General features: G+C 41.1%; 2 protein-coding genes across 2 annotated transcripts; both read left to right on the forward strand.

Annotated features, from left to right (window-relative positions):
• Positions 1 to 21: 21 nt before the first annotated feature.
• Positions 22 to 6732, forward strand: LOC145478186 (pyridoxal phosphate homeostasis protein-like). The gene is made up of 8 exons (XM_081456128.1): positions 22 to 117; positions 506 to 613; positions 1227 to 1262; positions 1977 to 2049; positions 2142 to 2276; positions 3149 to 3291; positions 4365 to 4463; positions 5543 to 6732. Exons 1-8 carry the CDS (start codon positions 22 to 24, stop codon positions 5780 to 5782), a joined length of 930 nt encoding a protein of 309 aa, XP_081312254.1. The 3' UTR covers positions 5783 to 6732.
• Positions 6733 to 7687: 955 nt separating this feature from the next.
• LOC145478188 (NFX1-type zinc finger-containing protein 1-like) lies at positions 7688 to 22890 on the forward strand. The gene is made up of 17 exons (XM_081456130.1): positions 7688 to 7896; positions 9026 to 9823; positions 9926 to 10395; positions 11145 to 11300; positions 11551 to 11675; positions 12137 to 12204; positions 12437 to 12594; positions 13015 to 13272; positions 13871 to 14144; positions 14507 to 15160; positions 15620 to 15930; positions 16549 to 16753; positions 16963 to 17363; positions 18184 to 19150; positions 19675 to 20796; positions 21177 to 21332; positions 21970 to 22890. The coding sequence occupies exons 2-17, from the start codon at positions 9106 to 9108 to the stop codon at positions 22167 to 22169; spliced, it is 6243 nt and encodes a 2080-aa protein (XP_081312256.1). The 5' UTR covers positions 7688 to 7896; positions 9026 to 9105; the 3' UTR covers positions 22170 to 22890.
• Positions 22891 to 23732: the final 842 nt, after the last annotated feature.

Consider the following 23732-nt stretch of genomic DNA (forward strand, 5'->3'; position numbering starts at 1 on the left):
TGCTTTCTTCTCTGTTTTTGCATGAAGCGGTTCAGAAATTTGTCTATGGAAGGTGTAGGTCTTGCTCTTCGGAGTGTCATTGCCCGGGTTAAAGCTGCGACGGCTAAGCGGTCAAGTGTAAGTGCAGAAGTTAGAATTAAATTTAAAATAATACCACTTCACTTGAACCCTAAATCTGCCTAAATACGTTTTTAACTGTTTTTGAACTTTTTATGGCTTCCATCACTTGTTATACAATATAACTGATTAAAATGTTTTTCAGTAGCAAGGGTTAAAATCAAAAGTTACCAGGAGTCTGTAGAAAAGCAGAAATGCTTGAAGTAACACACCTCTTTCGACAGCCATTACATAAGCTTATAAACCCCTGCATAACTAAGTTGACTGCTTAATGTTTGACAAATTATTCAATATGTCTAAGCTTATAAGAAAGTCAGAATGGTTCAATCGAGAAAATACGAATAAGCTCTCTCACTTTGCAAACTGTCATTGGTCATATTGATTTTAGGATCTTCCTAAAACCACCCCTCGTCTTGTTGCTGTCAGCAAGTTAAAGCCAGCAGATTGCATAATTGAAGCTTATGAGCATGGTCAACGACATTTTGGAGAAAACTATGTGAGTGAGTTTTTTTGTCAAGCACTGGCAGCTTAAGCCACCACACTAATGTGTCTTTGAAATGACATGTTTCCAATGATGTGCTTTTGTATGATGTCAAAAGCTTTGCATTCATGTTGTAATTTTGCTTTATTTTACCCATCCATACTAAAATGCTAAAAACCGCTGGTATGCCACTCTGGACAGCATTTTGAAATGTACGTAAGTAAATTTTTGATGAAAATGATGAGTGTGGATGATAGGCAAAAACTCATCAAAAGTTTGTGTTTTAAAATTAAATTGGATTCATGCAGACTGGGCCTTACAGTCAGTTTATTTACAAATAATGTTTATTATAATCACCCACAATTGGAACCTGATCAATATAAACAGATATGTGGACAGATCTAATAGTATTCCAGTATTGTTTCTCCAGAATTCAGGTTCTGCACTCTAATTGGTTGCTTGACAATAAGCATTGTTAAAAGTAAACTTTGACAATCAAGATACTCAACATAATTTTCATCATGCAGCATACTTTTTTTTTGCTAAGGGGGTGTCTATTTGATTGATAAACAAATTGTAGGTGAAGGTAGATTTAAGTATTACTGTGTTTACTTAATCATTTACACAGGTTCAAGAACTGATTGAGAAGTCAAATAATCCAAAGGTTTGCTATAAATGTTTTAGCTTCAAAGTTTATGACAATCAAAATTAAACTATCCTGCTTCGGGGTTTTGGATAGTTGTGGAGCTGTGTGAAAATGGCAAGTGAAAACAAATGGATGGGTTTGGAGCCACAGGATGAAAGGGATTGGCATGAAGAATTATAAGGGGGCCAGGTGTTTGGTTAGTTCTGAGCAGCACAAAAAAAACATTGGGCAAAAAAGGGGAGGGGTGTTGAACCACATGAACTTGGAACTTGGATTAGTGTGTAGAATGGTGATTGGATTCTTGAATTCAAGATGTTTGGTTAGTTCTAGAGCAGTGTCAAAGGACAAGTGAAAAAAAGGGAAAGGGTGTGGTGCAAGAAGGCAAGAGAATATCTTTCTGTCATCCTCTTGCCACAAAATCACTTACCCTTTTCTGCTTGCCATTCTTGATGCTGTTGCATTTCCTGAAATCAAGTTTCGTTCCCAGTTTTTGAGTGCATACTATTATTTTTTATGCTGGATTCCTAGACAAGTTTTTCATCAAGCCATGATTTAATGATCAAGTATGGAAATTATGTTGAATTTAATTTCCACTGATTAATTCATTATTTTGTAATTGAAGGGAACGTTTGACTGATACCAAATTTGTAAGATCCATTCTTATGTGAAATACATTCAATGACTTATAGGATTACTTGTGATTTATTTTTTGTAATGAATTACTTATTTCAGATTCAGGAACTTAAGGACATACGATGGCATTTCATTGGTCATTTACAGAGTAACAAATGCAACAATATTGTTGGTAGGAACTGAATAACATTATTGTTTCTGGCTGCAGTTCTAATACCAATTCTAACTTAGAGTTGATAATTTTTATCTTACTTATGCCCACAGGTGTCCCTAACCTTTTCATGATAGAGACTGTGGACAGTGCAAAGCTTGCAACCACACTCAACTCCTCGTGGGAAAAACAAAACAAAACCAAACCCCTTAATGTGATGGTTCAAGTGAACACAAGCAAGGAAGAAAGTTAGTGTTCCCTCTCAAGATGAGACATTAGGTTTTCCAAAATTATCTTTCTTTTCTACAGTCATTCTACAGATTTTAGTATACTGTGTGTGCGATGAGAAATGTGATTGGTATGAAAACAGAAAAGTTCCAAAGTGCAGTATGTGAAGAAAGTTGCTTCTTATACCCTGTGATAGTGGTTTTAACATCTGGGCTGGTGCATTCAAATCTTCACTTGTCTGATGGGCACATAAGATACAATTTGAGGAAATTGCAGAATTAAAGAACCTGTGCACAGAAGATAGGGTGGTGAAAATGACTGTTTGGCTAATACATGATAGTTATTGCTTGTTGAAAAACTGATTTTTTTGCATGATGCAGTGATTAATTAATTTTATTGTTGGCTGCTAGAACTCTCCAAAACACCACTCAACCATCCCACTTCTAATGATAATAACTTTGGTATGCTTAATAAGACAGACAATGAAACATCATGGCATACAAATCTAAAGAATTAGATTTACAATCATACAGTTACATGTACACATGTTTAATGATTAAAACAATGTTACTAGCAAGTCTAGAGGCCACTATCGCCAGCCCTTTCATATATGTAGGTGCTTTAAAGAAGAGGGTGGGAGGAAGGGAGGGCTGAAAGGACCTTTGTAAGAAGGTGTGATGGGTGTGGGAAAAAAATCAGTTACTGATTGCTTAAAATCAATTCTTTTTTATATTGGGTACAGTTCTTGTCTGGCCAGCCTGGCTCATAAGCAAGATCTACTATAAATACATGTGTTGCAGTGTGTATACTTAGAAAATCTACAAATTTCAATTGACATTTGATTGCTTGTTATTGTATATCTTATATTTCCACTGATTTTGTTTTGTTGCAGGTAAAAGTGGATGTTCAAGTGATCATTGTGTAGAGCTTGTGGAACACATTATCTCGCACTGTCCTCATTTAAAGTTTTCAGGACTAATGACTATTGGTGAAATGAATTACGACTGGAGTCAAGGGGCAAATCCTGATTTTATTGTAAGCACAAAGTTGTTCTTTAGATTAATGAATTGTTGGGCCATTATTGTTATGTTAATATTGAACTGTTGTACAAAGTGCTGTTTCATGTACTTTCCACACAAAAAAGAGTAAGGATTGCCATTATGCAAGACATAGTGCCTTCATCATCAGCACATTTGGACCCTGGATTAAACATTCTACTCTGGAATGTAGCCAAGCTCCTGTTCTTAGGCAAAACACTTTACTCTGACTTATAGTGCTTTTTCTAACCTGGAGTATAAAAGGGGCAGGGCTTGAAAAAAACTTGAATTCCAGCGTGCCCTTGGGACAAGTACATGTAGCTCTCAAGTTTTGGTTGCCCTGGGCAAGTCTTAGTTTGTTCTTTTAATGCTTTAGTTGGCAGATAACTTGACTGATCCCTTGCCCATTATGCAAGTGAGAATGTAAGTTACTTGCAATTGCACAGTAATTGCAAGTAACTTTTGTCCCAGATGACTGCACGGCACCTTTCTTGAGTCCAGAGGGTGCCAACAACTTAAAGGTCAACCTGGTAAAATGCTGAGGTTAGCCTAGTAGCCTGCAAATATGTACAACCTTAAGAATGAGTATATTCAATACTTCTGGATGCTTCATGCTACAGAAACTGAGATAAACTCTTCTAGCCTTCTGTGCAGGTGTTCTTGCTGGTTGAGAACACTGGATATTTCTGTTCACCTATCAATAAGCCATCGCAAAGCTGTTAAAAAAACAAATAAATGGTTCATGTTGGGATGAAAGAACAAGAATATAGAGGGGGTGAGGCAATATTTTCTCTTCCCCTCCTCCTTCCCTGTCACTTTTCATTCAACCTTACTCCTGCTTCTCAGAACACATTTTTTTTCTCTCTCCAACCCTCCCCTATTGGTGCTAACCAGAAATGCACCTGTATTACAGGCTAAAACTCTGGTGGTGTCAGGTACTCAAGCCCCAATTAAGTTTACAGACGAGGGCAGCTGTTTTGTTAGTTCTCAACAAGTGATCTTAAAAAAAGTGTAAATCTACGATACATGTAAACCTGTGTTGTAACTTTAGTGTTCTTATTTTCTTTTCAGTGTTTAGTGGAATGCCGGAAAAACGTTTGTGAAAAACTAAGCCTTAGTCCAGAAGATGTAGAATTGAGCATGGGAATGTCAAATGATTTTGACAAAGCGGTAAGTGTATTGTTTGAAGGCTGTGTCCAGTCAGTTGAGTGACATCTTAAGGCATGTTACGGATAGTTGCAATTCTGTTTAACTGGTATTATTGGTATTTCAACATAAGGGCACATGAATGAAGTATATTTGTTTCAAGAGAGTCACTTGACTGTATCTGCAAACAGTCTTTTACCTGCTGAAGGAAGTTATAACTTTATTTTTTGTGGGCACGGGATAGAGACAAAAATCTGAGTCCCCGACAGACTGGAGCCCATGATCTTCCACACACTGGTGTGGTCAATGCTCTAAGCACTGAGATACAGGGAGACTCATGGCAAGCTGGAGCGAAAGCATGTCATGTTGTATGTGTTATTGAGTGCCAACTGTTCCAAAGAGGTTGGACAAACACTTGCTGTCAAAGAAGAAGTATTGTCAATTATCATTATCAATCAACACTAGAATGGTTTTTGATTGACTGTTCTCAAACTCATTAATAATTCATCAAGTTACAAAAGAAAATCAGAAGGTTACCATGAAGGAGGTTTGGATACTCGGGCTTAATTAGCACAGATTTTGACGAGTTTACTTCTCTGTTTACTCCTTAGTTTTTGTTTGGGCTGAGAAGATATATCAAACACTCGGGATAGTGTTTCATCGGCCATCCAAACAGCTCGAATTTCGTCAAAAATACTTCGCTGTGCGTCGTATTTTCAACTCTCTTCTCGATGGTTGAATATCCCGATGAAACACTGTCTTTCGTCTTTGATATATTACTTGAACATAAATAATAAAAATGTATTTTTTGGTCTTGCTTTTTCTGCTTGGGCTCTCTACATCATCATAATAATAAAAGATGGTTTCTAAAAACGAACTCCTGTATAAACATGCTCTAATTGTTCAGAAGTGTGAACAAACTAGTTTTTCACACTTGGCACTGGCTTCAGGATTTCTCTCTGAACTTACATTGGTTGTTAACGTTATACAAGTTCTTGTGATTGGCCATTTGTGTTGGATCATCTCTGATCATGTCTGGCCTTTCCTTCGTACTCCCTTAACTGTCCCCCAGTTCTAAACAACGCATGTTTCTTTTTTGGTAGATTTTAATGGGCAGTACAAATGTACGAGTAGGCAGTACCATATTTGGTGCAAGGCAACCTAAACAGCCAAGCAATGCCTCCACAGTGCAGGGAGCTACTCAGCCTACCCCCCAGGAACCAAAATCGACACCTGATGTATCACAACTCAACATTAGCGAGGATATGTTACAAAACTTGAACATAGACAATGAAGTCAAAACCAAAAGATGTACACATTCTGCGCACAGCAATGCAACATAGCGATAGAAATTATTTTGTGGAATTTGCTGGCGTTGATACCAGGGGTTCTGCTATAAACTGCAGCCAGGTCGTGCGACACTTCAACTCAAAGTCTACCATACTCTGCTCCTTTAGAATCATTTTTACCAGTGATTTTTTTTTAAGGGCACAATGGTAAAAGTAAAAGAAAGCGAAGGACATAAAAATAATTACAATGCGCAACAAAATTGAAAGTAGCAGTAGTAATAATAAATCGTTATTGATAAGTCACAAAACTAAATGTGAATCTGAGGATGCTAAGTTTTAGATTGTGATTTAAAATCTAAAGATCATTCTTTGCTTAACACAGGGTTCGTATGGGTCCTGGAAAACCTGAAAAGTCCTGGAGTTTTGTTGTGGTGTTTTCCAGGATTGGAAAGCCCTGGAAAAAGGCTTCTGGTCCTGCATAGGTCTGGAAATCTATTGAAATTTACCAAATTCTCAGACCAAAGAAAATTATCTGAACTAACATTACAAGAATTGAATGGCAGACAGTAAGGGCAATTAATAGTGGGAGTGAAAGGGATTTATGTTAATAGTTTTTAAAATTATTAACAGAAATTTGAAAACGCAACAATCACCGGTCGTTTTGGATTTGTTTGAGCAAAACGCAGACAGGGAAATTACGTGATTATCGTAAGGTCTTTGTTTTGGTAGAGCTCCGTTTTTAAAATGTTTTCTACCCATACTAAAACGCAAAGCCGGCGTTTTCGAACTCCGTTTTAAAGAGCGTTTTTGAAAAGCTCCGTTTTCGTGACGGATTAGTGTGGACGGTAGGCCTAACCGTTGAAATAACGCTGCGTTTTCAAATTTCTCCGGCGTAGTGTGGACGGGGTTTAAAATTGCTGTGTATTTTAATGGAGAGTGTATTTTGACTGGCCTTGCTTGCCAAAATACAGGCCAACTCGTTTCATATACAGATATTAAATGTCTAATAAGATAGTGCATTTTTTGACATGCGTTCTTATCGCATCAGTCACAATTGCAGTCGATAACAAAACCGCGACAAGGTCTTTTCAGTTTATGGATTATGAACTTCTTTCACTCAGGGAACAGTTCCAAATGTGTAAAAGTACCAGCAGATAATATAAGCTTTCGAACAGAGGAAGCCCTAAGAAGGTGTGAATCCACTTAGTCATGTTATGTAGCTTGCATGACGCAAGGGAAAGTTTTTGGGGAACTGATTCCTGATTCTATCTTTCTCTGAATGCGGTATCGATCATTTCTATCTTCTATTGTACTTAGCTTGAAACGTAACGCTAGCACAAGACCGTACACGACACGATGTCACTGTTTTATACTCCGTCAATAATACATCTAACTTTGGATACAATATCTGATAATATCACAAACCATATGCAGAATTATCTTCCCAGACACAATAGTCTTCGATTTGATAGGTACAGTATTATTGAAAATTTAGTACAAAGCTTCTGAAACTTTTATATACCTCATACTTGATATGTTACTCTTGGTTTTCTCGTACGTGAGCGCATTCTGTTTTGAAACTTCCCGAGTGAATGGACTTCCCCGAGGGCTAAAAATATGTTTTAAAAATATTCATTTGGCTGGTCACGCAACGCTTGTCCCGGTAAGACATTTGAGGCATATTCTCCCGGCATATTCCCAAGGTTGTCAATTATAAAAAGCGTAAGCCTCTCATAAGATGTTCCATTCTTTCAGGCAATAAGAAATTGAATATTTTCTTGTTGGGAAATCCCGTTGAAACGTCGTCATATGATTATCACAGCCTCTTGCGGTAAATATGCAACGGGACAATTCCCTCTTTCTCGGAAGCTCTTTCGGTTTCTGAGAAATTATGATGCGATCTCATTGGCTCGATTACAATGGGGTGTTTTTGTTTTTTTAAACAACCAGCAAAATTTACCAGAAAATTGCCTTACTCGCTTGAAGAGTAACCGTTGTAGCTGAATACACGACTTTCACTTGGAACAATCTCAAAGAAGTGGATTACGATGGTTCAGAAATAATCGAGAAAGCGCCGACCAAAGTTTTGAAAGTCCTGGATGCTGGTGAAGCGGATCTATATATGCCTTCGTCGCCGGAGAATCGAGGTACGGCAATCATTGTCCTCGGTAAGCCTTATTCTATTTCTGTGATTTTATAAGATTCACTTAAGTTCGAATTTGGCACATACGGTGGCTGGAAAGGAAAACAACGAAATTTTTGCCTTTCTTAATGTATTTAATTCATATATCTTAAAAACAGGCGAGCCTGCAAAATGTTTCTTGTACCTTGATTAAAATGAGTTGCGTGATCGAGCGTGAAGCAACTAGTCTTTAATAATGTGCAACGAGCAAACTCACTTCAATTCTAGTTGCGATAACAGACCTTAAAGAAAGAAGAACCCAATTTGTCGATGTCTAAGGACTAACTTTGCATTTTAAACCGAAATAAAATACGATTTTCGCCATTTCCGTGTTGCGATTCGGTAGTCGCATAGATCTCGGTGACGTCACCTGTATTGTAGGTTACTATGGATAGTTTTGTTTAGCAAGTATCGAACGTTCGGAGTGCAAAGTCTATATTTTTTTCGTGGTGGGAAAGCTTTATAATGTCGACGCCGCAGTTGTAATTACATCAAGAGGAACTGATCTCAAAACGCCGGTAGAAAAAAGGAAAATAACATATTATGTTACATTAATATACATTATTATATCTCTTAGTTAGTACGCGCGCTGTGATTGGTCAATTTAGCGGGCCGTACTGTCCTGTACGGCCCGCTAATATTTAAAGTTGGTTTTGTTGCAAAACTCTTTTGTGATTTATCGCAAAGTGTTCTTAACTTTTATAGCAAGTAAAAGGTTAAAACTTTCAATTACTCTCAATTGTGTTGTAAAGCGTGCTAACGACTTAAAACGATTTCAGACTGACTCATTTTGCTTTCGAGGTGAGTCAGAAATTTGAAGTCTTTCCGAGTCCGCGTGAATAGAAATCGTTCTCGAACCCGTCAGACACACAATAGAGATATAATAAATATCTTATTAACCTCGTCTTCTCGGTCCGTACTGTACGGATCCTCGTTTTTTTCCCCTTCGATTTATGGCCCAAGCGCGAAAGTAAGAGGCAGATGATAAAGTCTGTTCCCGTTTTTCAAATGACGTTTATTTCACAAAAAAAGATCCCTCGGACATATGTCCACATTGTCCTATTAAAGGATCAAGTTTTATGTGTAAAGTTTTGTCATCTTTCGTCTTATTTCAGAAGAGTTGACCAGGAATCGAAGAAATAGAGCGGTCGCAGTTTAAATCCACAGAAACCTGTCGGGTGTTCGCTGAGAAGTCATGTTCAGCGGCTACAAGGATGAGAGGAATAGTGGAAGACCCGGAGGAGGGTTTCGTGGGAGAGGGGGAGGGGGAGCAAGAGGGGGGTGGAGAGGTGGTGCGAGGGGAGGTGGAAGAGGTGGTGGAAGGGGAGGGCGTGGTGGTGCCGGATCTTCGGGAAGCCAGCGTCCAGTTAAGCTAGGATTCAAAGCCCTTCAAGACCTGGAGACTAAAACCCCAGACGAGATCATTCTCGATTTAACATCGAGTCGATGCTTCCCAGCCACTGAATCTTTATTAACGGAACAAACGTTCATGAAAGAGGACTTTATTGTGTTGATTGTGAGCATTTTAAGCAAAGCTTGTGATTGCAGCTCTAAGGAATACCTTCTCAAGCTGCTAAACCTGCTGCCAAATTCGGTGTTTTTCAACTTCCACCTGAGACCTCATCTCAACCGGTTATCTGCCAGCAGGATGCCCCCTTCTGACATAGCAGTGTTTTTGAGGAATGTGGTTAAAATAATGAATGAACTACTCCGAAGATACCCTAACTCATACGCTGATTTGCCAGTGCCTGACCTGTACTGCAGTACAACAATGCTTTTTACAGCAGGTCAGCTAGAGGATAGCGCTCTTGTGAATGATGTGGAGGAACTGATGAAATTAAGGAACGAAAAGGGCGAGGAACTGAAGAAAAAAGAAGAGGAAAAGCAACACAGAAGAAAACCTCGTAGAGATGGTGAGAATTTTTAATGTATAGGAATCGCTCTTTCTCTTAGAAATAGAACAAATGAATTTTCTTCGTGCACTAATGAAACAATTTCTTTCATGTAATTGTCAGCTGGTGAGAATGATGACCTTAACCCACCGAACGATTTCCGTGAGCTCAGTGTCATTCCCACACAGGAAGACATCTTGACAGGGGAAAGACCTTTCCTCAGGAGGAACAAAATTGATGGGAGCTACCACGATGCGGAGCACTATTTGGACGTACAGTTTCGACTCCTTCGCGAGGACTTCGTGCGGCCCCTTCGCGAAGGGATCGCCCAGTTGCTTGAGCGTATTGGGTCCGCTAGGATTGGTGCCTTACAGGACATACGTGTGTACAAAGATGTTCGCTTGTTGTACCCTCTATGCACGTCTAACGGTCTCCAATACAAAGTCCAGTTCGACAACACCAAACTCAGGCATGTACGCTGGGAGAACAGCAAACGGCTCATCTTTGGTTCGTTGATGTGTTTATCCAAGGACAAGTTTGAGAGTTTTGTTTTTGCAACCGTGGCCAACCGTGATCTTAAAGAGTTAAAACAAGTAAGACTTTATGATTTGAGGGTCTAGCAGTTAACCCTGGTACATATCTGATTTTGCATGGACATGCCAAACTCACGTCACAAAATAATATAATCACAAATTGGTTTCCATGGAAAACTGATTTGGAGCGCAGATCAGGCATAATTATTACATCTGCTGATAGGTGTGGGCCCAAACTCTTCATTCATGGAGAGTGAGAATCGCCCATGCCAACGGATAACAGTGCATGGGGTGTCACTCTGGTTTACAATTGATTGACTAGAAGAAACGTAATGAGCTAGAACTTGAGAATCCTTTTCGAAAACGCCCATCTAAAACATACTTGAGAAACCTTGATGTTCACCAGAGATTCGGTAAAAACTTGACAAAAGCAGGCGAAACGATTTATTTCTCCACTCTCCACTCTACTAAATGGTTAACAGCTCCACACCCGCAAAAGCAAACGTCCTTCAAGTACGCTAACCAAAGCAACAGGGTTTCCCGGATATCGAATACTTCTCTCAATTTTGTGGTCCAGCAACGGCTGCACCCACCAAGAGGGTGTAATGACTGATCATGGAATCGCTTTGAATTTTCCATGGCCAAGGGGGTCAAAATCTTACGAGAGATGCAAAAAAGTCACCAGGTCGGGTTTGACCAGGTCTGCTTCAGAGAGAGGCACGTCGAACCACCGCGTTGTATGTATACATACATACATTTATACACATTTCAAGTTTAGTAAGTAATTGAGCCGTCTTGTTCCTCTTTAGGGTAAAGTGGACATACAGTTCATCAAGGTTTCAGATAATGTAAGACTTGAGAAAGGTGACGTGTATCAGATGGTAGAGAGTACTGTCTACTTTGAAGCTTATCGTCACGTGCTGGAAGGACTCAAAGAAGTTCAACCACAAAAACTCCCCTTGCAGGTAACGGACTCGGTGGTTGACGCACCAAAATAAATATTGATCAGCAAGTAGGACTGGAATGATGGATAGTTTTTCATTTTCCACGAAGACAAACCTTTCCCGCGTTTTGCTTTTCTCATGTTGTGTTCTGTTATTCATTCACCCTAACTTAAAGAACCCCCTTTTTGCCGGAGTGGGTTGTCTTCTTCTTCTGAAATGCATTCTTTTTGACGTTTCGCAAATTATTGTTTTCTTGGTTCATTCAAAACAGAACTACATCGTAAATTGCCAGAAGCACGTTCGAGCTCCCGCCTACTTGAGGAACAGGCTGCGGGGACAAGTGACCTTTGATCTCACGCCTATCATGAAGAAAGGAAACATGAACAGCACTGGAAGGTAGATTAAATACACAGATACTCGACATACTCCACTGAATTTTCCACTGAGTAGAAGGGGCGGCGAATGATACTTGGGAAATTGTGATTCTCGGAACTGAACTTTTGATCCGATCTTAAAATCTTGGAATCCTTTGTGACGCGTCACGAAAGTCTCGTTTTGTGTTTTTCTCCCTTTCTCTTAGTCTGATATCGTTCAAGTCTCAGACCCGAATTTTCAACAAAGGAAATAATCGTTTATGTCTTGACGAGTCTCGTAGTCTCCCATTCGTCAACCCTAATACCTTTGAATAGCCTCTTTTTGTCCACCAACGACATGATGATAGATAACCGAGATCGGTTTTAGCTGGTGCTAATGCAGAGCATCTCGCGGGCAGCAACAGAACTGAGTGGTAGAATATGATCGCAAAGATTATAAGTGGAGATAAATGGCACTGCCACTGACGTATTTACATTTTACAGCACTTCTACTCTAAGGGAGATGAGGTTACGGCTTGCAGGCTTGAACATAAGGGACGATGCTCGCAGGGGTGAGTCCAAGTTGCATTAAGATGCTGGAGCATGTAGTTGGTATTATTGTATTTATCACTGAAATGAGAGAAGCCATTCATTGTATTCTCTCAGGGATTTGTCACCTAGCTTTATCGTATTCTTTTGTAAATTATCCCTGCATTGAGACGTCGTTGGGTCATCTTTCATCTCTTTTTCTTAACCCATTCTCAACACCGTTTTCACTGATCTTTACTTGATTTTCTATTAAAGGAACTGATGTTCCACTTTTGAGCCCGGCCTCCTGGCCGTCCGCGGAAGATCTGGAACTGGATGACTCTCAGTTTAGGGCTCTACAGATGGCGCTGACCAAGGAATTCGCTGTCATTCAAGGACCGCCTGGAACTGGGAAGACGTACATTGGGTTGAAGGTAGATTAACAAACGTCCTCTCGTGAAAAGCTTTCATGTCTTTTTTCGCAAGAGCTAGTGGCCATTCCTCTTGTCTCCAATCTAGTCGTGTTATAAAGCATTTCTTGTGGATAGAAATAAGTTTGCCTTGCATTTGCACGTGCAAGGTTATCTTGAAAAACAGGTAACGAGCAACCTGGAAATGGTGACCAGTTAACGCCTTTAATCATACTCATCACAAAACTAGTAGATCCGGTTTATTCTGTAACACAAGAGGCCCAGACGTTCAACATGCCTAGTCCTATGCAGCAAAATGCTGAGATTTCAATGGAAATATTTATCGCTAGTCAAGATTAAAAGATGCCATTCGAATTCGATAATGACAGAGACCTCAAGAGCTTGCCTTGGCAGAATCCACAGAACCAATTTTGTTTGCTTCAGATTGCCAATGTTTTGTTACATAACAAGTTGAAGTGGGACACTGGAACAGAATTGCTTGGCGATGATGGTGACCAGGCCCCTCTGGTGTCTGAACGACGGCCCATCCTTGTTGTCTGCTACACAAACCACGCCCTTGACCAGTTTCTAGAAGGAATCCATCGGTTTCATCCCGAGGGGATTGTGAGGATTGGAGGAAGGAGTCAGAGCGAGATTATGAAGGCATGCAGTTTGTCGGAATTGAAACACAAAATGCACAAGGTGACTATACGCTGAAAGCTCAATGTTATTTTATCAGTGCCATTGCGATGAAAGATGCAGCCTATTAACGAGGGCTTTCGTTCCTCAAGAATAATTGGAGAAAATAAGGACAGAAAAAAATTAAGATGGGTTAAACTTAATTAGAGTACCTCTGGTCAATCCCGCCCGTCCTACCACGGTGAGTCGAGATGAGGGTTGGTAGTCGAGAGGAATAGAAGCAGTCTGCATGAATTATGGGACACAAAGGTTATGAGAAAAGATGGGGTCTGAGAAAATGAAAACAAAATACAGTTGAAGCGGCTTTCAATTTAGTATGCTTAAAATTAAACCACTAGAAAGTAGTTACGTTTCACAGAGAGCTTGCACAACACAACGAACCAGTGAGAATTCTTGACAAATACACGTATAGCCGGTGCTAGACATGACTAAGTCGTTGGTATGTTTTGGTTTCGTATTTGATTGTCTGAGTATGTCGAGCGAGAGTGTAGTAAACTGGAGCAAAACCAAAGCCATTGACACTCAGTATTTCTTTTTTGAAATAATCTCACTTTGGTTTCTCTGATTTTTGGCGGCTCTTGTCTTGTTCTATATTCTGCAGGATAAGTCAGTTCCTCTACACATCAGAAGGGCTTTTTACGATGCTCATTCGGAAATGGACCACACCACGACAAAACTGCAAGGTGCAGCAGAAGATTTAAAGAAATGTCTTGAAAACGTTCTTCACGAAGACGACTTGCACAACCGTGCTCCTAGTATGACTGCTGCTCATTACCAGTCTTTAAGGCAGGTGTTTGCTGGAAGAGTTGGACATAAAGAGAGTGCAATGCTACACTGGTTACAGCTGTCTATGAACTCGGAAATTCCTGGTCAAGGTAATGAACGGATAAGTCAAGGAAACAACTATATTGTGCAGTGGTTTTAGGCTGGTTTTTAGTAGCCCCGTAAACATAGCGAGAAGAACAAGAATAAGTATAAAGACACGAATGATCATTGCAGTTATATGCACAACTTAAGCAACTGTGAAATTAAAGATAATATATGGTCTTTCGTATATTCAGTGGCAAGAATTAATATAAATTGATGACGAAAGGAGCGAGACAGTGCAGACAAAAGCTTAAAAACAACGAACACGCTCGTTCCTTACTTCGAATCACTGCGGCCTAAAGGCGGCATTGTTGCACTATGCAACTTGTTTCTGAAATTCAATGTCGGATTTCATTACTTGTTTTCTCAGCTTCCGTTCAGCCTGTTGCCATATTCCCACTCAACAAACATTGCGGTGGACTGGAAAAAACTTCACGAGCCAATCTAGCCACTCTGTCTCGCGGCGTTACATGGGCCGCTGAGTCTGATGGGATACACAATAAGCCACTACAACTACGAGGAACACCCGATTCATTCGTTGAGATTCCCAACCATCCCGGAAGTTTCATGGACACCAGGACGTCAATCACCTTCTTGATGGACATTTTCCCAACCGGAAACAGAGGATCAATCCTAAGCTTTCGAGAGTCGGGTGGGGGGCTCCAAATTTTCCAAGATGGCGTAGTGGATGGAAAAGGAGTTTTGACAGTACACTTTGCACGCAGGGATCTTTCCCAGACCCCCGCTCTCACAAAGGCGGTTCTTAACATGAACGCCTGGAACTTCATTGGCGCCTCTTATGATTATGACTCTGGGATTGCGCGCTTGTGGCATGATGGGAATGACGTGGAAGCAAAGTACATTGGGAGGAAACTGGAGCTAGCCACTCAGTTTTCTATCAGGATTGGCGCTTTAAACGTCCTTGCGCAGCGTTGTTTTGAAGGAAGAGTCACTGATCTACACATTTTTGCTGAATCACTTGGAAAAGAAACTGTGAGAGCTTTTGGCGGAATTGTCTCGCATGGTAAGCTAGTTTTTCCTCATGCATCGCTCGACGGATTAAAAGGCCAAACATTATCATTAATATTATTACAGGCACTGTGAAAAGTGACTGCCAAAACTGAGTTGAAAGAAACGCGATGAAGTTGGCAAGGCTGCTACTTTTGAGACCACTGTTATTAATTTTAAGACTTAATGGCGTTTGAAGATACAACAATTACGACAAAAAAGCTGTTTGTATGTATGTATAGTAATATAGCAAGTTTGTTGAAAAAAAGCGAAAACAATTACTGCTGCCTTAATTAAGCACTGACGCAAAATTCTCCAGCAGCCAGCGCCAGTAGTAGTGGTGGACGGGCATGCAGTTGCACAAGAAACCACTGAACAGTTGAACAAAACCGTGACCTTATGACTAGAGCCCTGACAGAGGCAATGTCTTGCAGCGCGACATGTTTACAACGTAGAGTTTTGCTTTTCTTTCAAGATGGAGCGGGAGCGGAAGGAGAAGAAGCTGAAGAGGAAGAAGAAGAAGACGAAAACCCGGATGTGCTGTACGAAGCGGATGTTATGCAGGATCAGAGAATCCTCGACGTTGATGACGTCAGAGTGTTCGGTTCCAAAGCACTGCCGGGAAAAGGCGGGAAACTCAGAATCGTGAATCCTTTTGCCTTTAGCGGAGTAACTGAAGACGGATTTCAATTCCAGAAGCCTGAGCGACTTAAAAAGAAATTGAAGAGGATCATGGTTTTCGAATTGAGCAGAAAAGATGTCATGCCTGATGAGAGAGCAAACGCGGTAAGCAACAAAAAGGTTTTTCAAAAAGAAAAAGCTTCAAATGTCGTTGTTTGTAGTGATCATTGCGCTCAGCTGCTCCTCGCTAGCTCACAGGTGTGTCACTTAAACTGAAAGAAACAAATATGTCAGCTGAACATAATAGGCTTAAAAATCCCAACTGGATGGAGACAGACCAGATTGCTATTCATCACAAACATAACCAAGGAGTTGAACTAGGGTCTGCCGAGGAAAGACTCCAGCTAAGTGGTCAAAGTCCGGCGCCCTGAACACTCGGCCACGCTGCCTCCTGATTTTGTTATTTGCTGTATTTGTAGCAAGTTACAGTGTTACATAGCAGACACACTAGTAGTCTGGGCAAACTATATTTTGGCCAGAAACAGCTGGTGTAAGTCCGGCTGCCCTCGTTCGATTGCCTCCTATTAACTCGCTAACTTTTGCAGCTTTGATATCTCTAACATAGCAAAGACCTGCTGCTCTAGCCAATACCAAATTTTTAATAAACCTCTTGACAGGTCCACTTTATGCTAAAGACGAATTATCCGCATAAATTCGGCCACTACCCTGACTATGTTTTATTTAATTTTATTATCTACCTGTTTTATTTGTTCTCAACTGCAGGTCCGAGATGTGTGGCACTTGGGCCTTAAAGATCGCTGGCGCCTGTATCGTCGTTGGCTGGTGGACGTGACTGAGGAGTACCGTCGCACTATATCGTTATTCCAAGAGCAATTTGAGGAGGGAGCCAGGCGACTGAAGGACATCAAAAACATGGAAGACTTCGAGATACTCAAGAAAGCTGATGTGGTTGGCATGACTACGACAGGTAAGCAAAGTTAGCGCAGTCCTCTGATGCCTGGTCTACGCATGGCCTATCACGCAGGTACTCTTGGAAAGATTGCGTGACAAGCCTAAAAAGAATCTGCGCGAGGCCCAGGTTTCAATATGTTAGGATTTTGGGTACTAGAGTGGTAGTCATGTTTCGTTCTCTAGGTTTCGCTTATGGGTTTAATAAGATTATTCTTTTAACTTTAGGCGCTGCCAAGTTTCGTAAGCTTCTGCAACGGCTTCGCCCGCGAATAACGATTGTGGAAGAAGCCGCTGAAGTATTGGAGTCACACATTGTTACATCGTTAACTCCCGGATGTCAGCACTTGATTCTGATTGGTGATCATCAGCAACTCCGTCCCAATCCCACAGTCTACGAACTCGCCAAGCACTACAACCTGGACGTGTCGCTGTTCGAGAGAATGGTGAAGAATGGAATGCCTTTTGAGCGACTACGTTTGCAGCATCGCATGCGACCTGAAATCTCCAAAATGCTGGAGCACATTTACGTCAATCCAAAGCTGGAAAATCACGAATCGGTGATGAATTTTGACAACATTAAGGGCGTGGCTCGTAATATGTTCTTCGTGGACCACGCTGAGAGTGAGGTAGGCAGCCAGGAATTTGCTATCGTTATGAAGTGATAGTTTTACCTAACCGTAACTCCTTAGTGAGCTTCGGCGCCATATCAAGTGAGTTTGGTGGAGCCAGGGTTAGTGGTTTGGTGGGAGGCATTCGAGCCAAAATACCAATATGCCTAGACTAAACGATCCGATGCCTTCCACTTGGTACGATTACTTATTTACCGCATCCAAACTCGGTCATTTATTTTGCCATATCAGGTCAGCGAGAGCAGGACAATAGACTCGGCTTCTGATTGACTGACTGTGTAGTTGAGAACAGTAACATTTTAATATGAGCTTTGATTGGTTGACAAGGGTACTTTCTTTCTTAGTACGCGATGGTAACTAGACTAGTTGTGGTGGGTAGTAACGTTACTGTAAATCACTCCGTTAACTTTTAGGTCTTACAAACTTAGGACTTGGCCAACCTATTCAGAAGGGTAAACAGATATTTCTTGGTAAACACATGGACATGCCTTGACCAGAAAATATTTTCGGGAGTCTGTTATATCTACTCGAGACAGTCGAGTGCAATGACGCCTCTCCGCTGACAAAAACGCCAGTAAATTGGACACGATATGGGGCCGATCAAACTTAAAGTACTTGCAAGGGAAGCTAAGAGGTGGGGGAAAGTCTCTCTGCTAGCTAGCGATATCACTCCATGGTGCTGTTTCGACTAACCTGGCTTCTAACTTTCTTCCCGTTTTTGATCACGCTACTGAAGGCCATCCTACTATCCTTTATGAACCAATGAGTTGACATGTTATTGGTATAAACTGAACACCTTTCATTCACTTCGTTTCAGGATTTCACCGAAGAGGGAAAGAGTAGGTCAAATGAACACGAAGCTAAGTTCATAGCCGCTCTTTGTCGCTACTTCATCCTTCAGGGTTACCAAAGAGAGCAAATCACAGTCTTGACAGCCTACACTGGGCAGTTAATCCAGCTCAAAAAGGAAATGCCCAAAGATTTCTTTCGCGGGGTTCGAGTCTGCGCAGTGGATAACTTCCAGGGAGAGGAAAATGACATCGTTCTTTTGTCACTTGTTCGAAGCAACGAAGAAGGCAAAATCGGTTTCCTGCAGACAGAAAACAGGGTTTGCGTGGCGCTGTCTCGCGCTAAGAAAGGGTTTTTCTGCATCGGTAACATCAGCCTTTTGGAAACTAAGAGCCAGTTGTGGAACGAAATTGTCAATGATATGCGAGAGCAAGGAAACGTTGGAGAAGCACTGATGCTTACGTGCCAAAACCACCCGCTAAACGTGATTCACGCGTCACGTGCTGAAGACTTCAAGAAGGCACCAGAGGGAGGTTGCACTGTGCCATGTGCCACGCGACTGGAGTGCGGTCACGTGTGTGACATGGTGTGTCATCCGACAGACCCAGAGCACAAGGAATACAAGTGTAATAAGCCTTGCGCTAAGACGCTGTGCGCTCAAAAGCACAAGTGTACCAGGAGATGTTACCAGGAGTGTGGGCCTTGCATGGAGCTCGTGACAAAAATCCTTCCTCTCTGTGGCCATGCTCAGAATGTCCCTTGCTCCAAGAATCCTGTTGAAGTGAATTGCCAATCACCCTGCTCAAAGATTCTATCGTGTGGCCATCGGTGCAAGAATAGGTGCTCTGAAGAGTGCAGTGTGAAGTGCACTGCCATTACAAAGAAATACTGGCCTTGCGGACATGAAAACGAGACGGAATGTCATGTGAATCCACTACACAGTCCATGTAGGGCACCTTGTGGTGTGACCTTAAAGTGTGAACACCCTTGTGCTGGTAAGTTCTGAAAGTGCCTTCTAACCGACAGAGGATATACACTGTTACAGGTTCCCAAATTGCAATCTTAGGATTTCGTTCACTGATAAAAATGACCGAGTAGAATATTCAGTAACAGTCCTGACCGGTTGTTTCGAGTAGTGAGACCCTTAAAGGAACTTCAGCTTCAATTTGATTTAATCATGTCTACATACTTTAAACTGTGACTTGTGTTTTCAGACAAAGGTTCCAAAGATGAATGAATGAGAGCGCAACTTTCTTTAAAATTCAGTAAATTGCTTTAAACATTTTAAAATTCTTCTTTTCGATCCCCTGTGGTATAATGTTAATTATGTTTATTGTTACCGCAATACAACATACTGTAGTTATAGTATTTATTATTGTCAGTATCTATGTATGTTACAGGAGAAACAAGATAGTAATTGTTCTTGGAACATAATTGACTGACTTGTTTGCGTCACAAAGTGTAGAGTAAAACCATATAATTTTATTAAGTAGTTCCTAATTCCTGCTTTACATTATAGGTGACTGCTTTCGTTGTCTCCGTGGTCGAGTCCACTTGCCATGCAAGGCTGAATGTGGCCGCACTCTCTTCTGTGGTCATAGCTGCAGTGAACCGTGCACTAAAAACTGCCCTCCATGCAAGGACAAATGCGGCAACTACTGCAAGCATAGCAAGTGCACGAAGAAATGTGGTGAGCCTTGTGATCTTTGTAACGAGAAATGCATCTGGCGTTGCGAGCATCATAAATGCACGAAACTATGCGGGGAACTGTGTAATCGTCCACGATGTGACGAACCATGTACAAAGCAACTTACGTGCGGGCATCCTTGTATCGGTCTCTGTGGGGAAATATGCCCAAAAAAATGCCGAGAGTGTCACAAAGACGAAGTGACGGAGATATTTTTCGGAACCGAAGATGAGCCGGACGCAAGATTCGTGGAGCTGGCAGACTGCGGTCACGTGTTTGAGGTTAAAATGATGGATCAGTGGATGGACCAGGCGGAAACAACGGATGACGGGAAGCCTGCTGATGTTCAACTCAAGCTCTGCCCAAAATGCAGGGTTCCCATCCGCACCAGTTTAAGGTACGGTAACATTATTAAGAAGATTCTGGCAGACTTCGAACGAATAAAACAAAAGATTTTACTCGGCAAAAGACGGCGTGACCAAGAAACCGCGAGGCTCAGATTGAAGGTGGAAAAGATTGACGAGTTCCCGGACGACAAGAAAGACATCATCAAGTCGCTGGATCATAAGAATCTCACAGATGAACAAGTCAATGTGGTTGAGAACCAGATCAACTTTTTGACTTTCCTTCAGCAACTCAAGGTAGTGATAGTTAAAGGAGAAGAGGCAGAACAGGCAAGACCAAAAAGCCATGAATCAAGATTTCTGCTTCAGGAGACGAAGGAAGACCTGGAGAGTAAGGTGGAACAACTCCGAAAACGTGTGATGAGGTTTCGAGTTCGATTTAGCGACCAAGAACTTGAAGAGCTCAACGAGGAAATGTACAGAACACAGCTTCTGATCGACTTCAGAATGCTGAAGATGCAACTTGACATCCGGGGTATTAAGTTGGGAGTCACTGACACTGTCAAGGTTGATCTTCTTAAAACAGCATTGGATTCAGAGAAACCAATTGGTAAGAGGACAGAAGTCAGTAAGTTTTTAACGCGCTATAGATAACGACTTTTTACCCGAGTAGGCGTTTTCTCTCCGTTTGTTCCTGCCTGTTTTATCCCTGTGTGTTCTGAACGCGAGTTACTGGAACTGCGTAGAATCTCAGTTCTGGTGTTGTTTTTCTCTGCTTGGGCAGTAAGAATCAGGGAAAAAGGGTGCGAGATTTTCAAGGAATTTCCAAAAACGACTCTTTTATCCTCCTTCAGGAAAAGTAAAAACCAATTTATTTCGCTATTTGCGAAATGTATTCTCTTCGCTGCACTCAACGATGTGCAAGATTGTGGATAGTTAGTGACTCAGTAATCACATTCATTTTAAATGACTACTTTGCAACATTTTCAGACAAAGATCATCGAGAGCGTTACTTTAATCGTATTAAACGTATCAGAAGAGAACAAAATCTTGATGTGAGTTACCTTGCTGTTACAAGAGAGGAGAAAGATCTGATTGTGAAGGCTATGGGGCTGACACAGGGACACTGGTTTAAATGTCCAAAGGGTAAGTTGAATGCTTTAGTGTGAGATGATCACGATAAAAATTCTCCTTACGAGTTTTTAGTTATTTTCTATATTGGCCCTTGGGAGAAAATTCTGTTGACCCTTGCACTTGCAAGCGCGCATCGAGACGTGTTTTTGTAACTTTGAGTTAACAAGAGTTGAACATTATCAGCTTGATATTTTGTAAATATATTTATAAATGGAAAAAGTGAAACAAACAAACAAACAAACAAACTAGCTGTCATTCAAGTGCGATCAAACGAGGATGAGGGTGATCGAGAGTTGGTAAAATTCACGTAGTGCGTGAATGCAAGCCCTCCTCGATTCTCAAGAATATTTGAGCTGTTTTCAAATTCGTTGACGTAGCCGAGAGTTGTTAAGAGCCGTATGAGAGCTTGCGGGAGTAGGCTGGCAAACAAGGTATACGTTGAAAGTTTACTTTCGTAAGCAATTTAAGCTGGTAGATATTTAAAGGCATTCTCCATTAGTGTAGCCTGCGAGAGCATCCTGTGTGTGGGCTCCTTTATACGTCTGTGTTGGCAGGCTACCATCCCTATTTTCCTACCTCAGTCCTTGTTTCATATAACTGGTTTCAATCAAGGTGAAAATTAAGCTGTTTTTCCTTTCTATTCGTAAAGGTCACATCTACTGCATCACAGAGTGTGGTGGAGCGATGGAAGAAAGCAAATGCCCGGAATGTGGCTCAAGAATTGGTGGCCATAACCATCAGCTGCGAGCTGATAATCGGCTTGCCAGTGAAATGGATGGCGCTCGATACGCTGCCTTCTCCGATATGGCTAACATCCATAACTTTGACCCGCGCGAGTTTCAGTTTTAATTTCGTAATTTAATTATATGCCAGCAATCAGCTAGGGAAGCCGTTACTTAGCAGAGCTACAATCGTTGTCATAAGCCGTTGGAACACACACCCCTTCAGTCCCTCACATGCAATGTTGCATAGCGCATTGTGTCCGAAATCCTTGTTCGATGCGTTTTACATTACTTGCCAAAAACTTTCGGACGATTATAGTTTCGGAATGAAAAAAGTGTCCGAAAATAAAACCGTCCGAAACGTTTAAGCGTCCGAAATATTAAGCTTTTAAGTAGCTCCAAAGCTCATAGTTTCCTTTTTGGGAGGAACACTAATTGAGACAGTGCTTGAGATACGTATAACGGCATGATGGAATTTGTGCCATTTTCATGTCTATGTATCTGTAACACTTTGAGGGGGCAGTTAAACTACTATTTTCAAAGCTGTTGTTTTAGTCTAATTGTTTTTGTACGCGTAAATTTACTTTAGCTATGTTTCAGCGAAGTGATCGAAATTTTAACGTCCGAAATTGTTTGCAAGTAATGTAGTTTTGTAGACAACACTGAACGTTGAGAGTGGAAGGAGAATGATTAACAAGCCAGTGTACCAACAACATGTCAGCGATTGTTGTACATCTCCTCACCATCATCACGCATAGCTAAAAGAGAAATGGGCCATCAGAATTTACGGTGGCAACAAGAAGAGATCAAAACGACTTTTAAGGGTGAGGGGAAGGGGGTCGTGGGGGGGGGGAAGGGGAGGTGACCGTAAAGTGTCAGGGAAGTAAGGCTACTTTTCAGTTCAATGCCTTAGTTCTTCCAGAGCGATAGAATCATAACAGCTTAAAATTCGAGGCTGATTTAGTTAAGACAGCGGTTAAAGGTGATCCTATTCTTTTGATTTTTAAACTGGGATTTAACCCATTTAATTTTAATTTTGACTGCGTATTAAGTCGTTCTTTCCCTTTTCTGACAGCTTAGATTGAGGCTTTAGAGGCGTTAAATGCCCTCGAAAAGTTTTTATTGTTTTCATTTTTAAAGTTTAATTTCACTAAGGAGTCACCATGAAGTGTGTAGGGAGGGGATACGGCCTAATTCTGGGCTACTTAGTCCACTGTGACAAGGGTTTAACTCTACTGATAGAGATTCATCCTACAAAAACGTAGTTATACGTAAAATGCTTTCCAGATATTGGGATGAAACCATTACAGTCTTAGATTATGTAAGCTTCGTTTTCATTTGATCTAGGTTATGCTTAACATTCGAATTTGCACTGATTTTGAAGATGAAAGCAAAGTCGAGAAGGACCTGGTGACGAGGTGACGTAGAGGAACTTGATTTCCCGGAAATGACTTTAGTCTTTCTGAGAATTTTGACTTGAAAATCTGTGTTCCCGATACGGAATAAACTTTGATTTCTGGACCTTATTGCTTTAAGAATAAACGAAGATGCATAATGATGAAACTGTTGTCTTTTTATCTGTTTTGATCGGGTTATTTAAAACCTCCAGAGCTTGTTTCAGGCAATTTAATTTAATAACAGAAATCTGTGCTCACAAAAGTGGTGAATTCCCCCCCCCCCCCCGCTCCGC

Source organism: Orbicella franksi, chromosome 2 (genome assembly GCF_964199315.1).
Source record: "Orbicella franksi chromosome 2, jaOrbFran1.1, whole genome shotgun sequence".
NCBI classification, from domain to species: domain Eukaryota; kingdom Metazoa; phylum Cnidaria; class Anthozoa; order Scleractinia; family Merulinidae; genus Orbicella; species Orbicella franksi.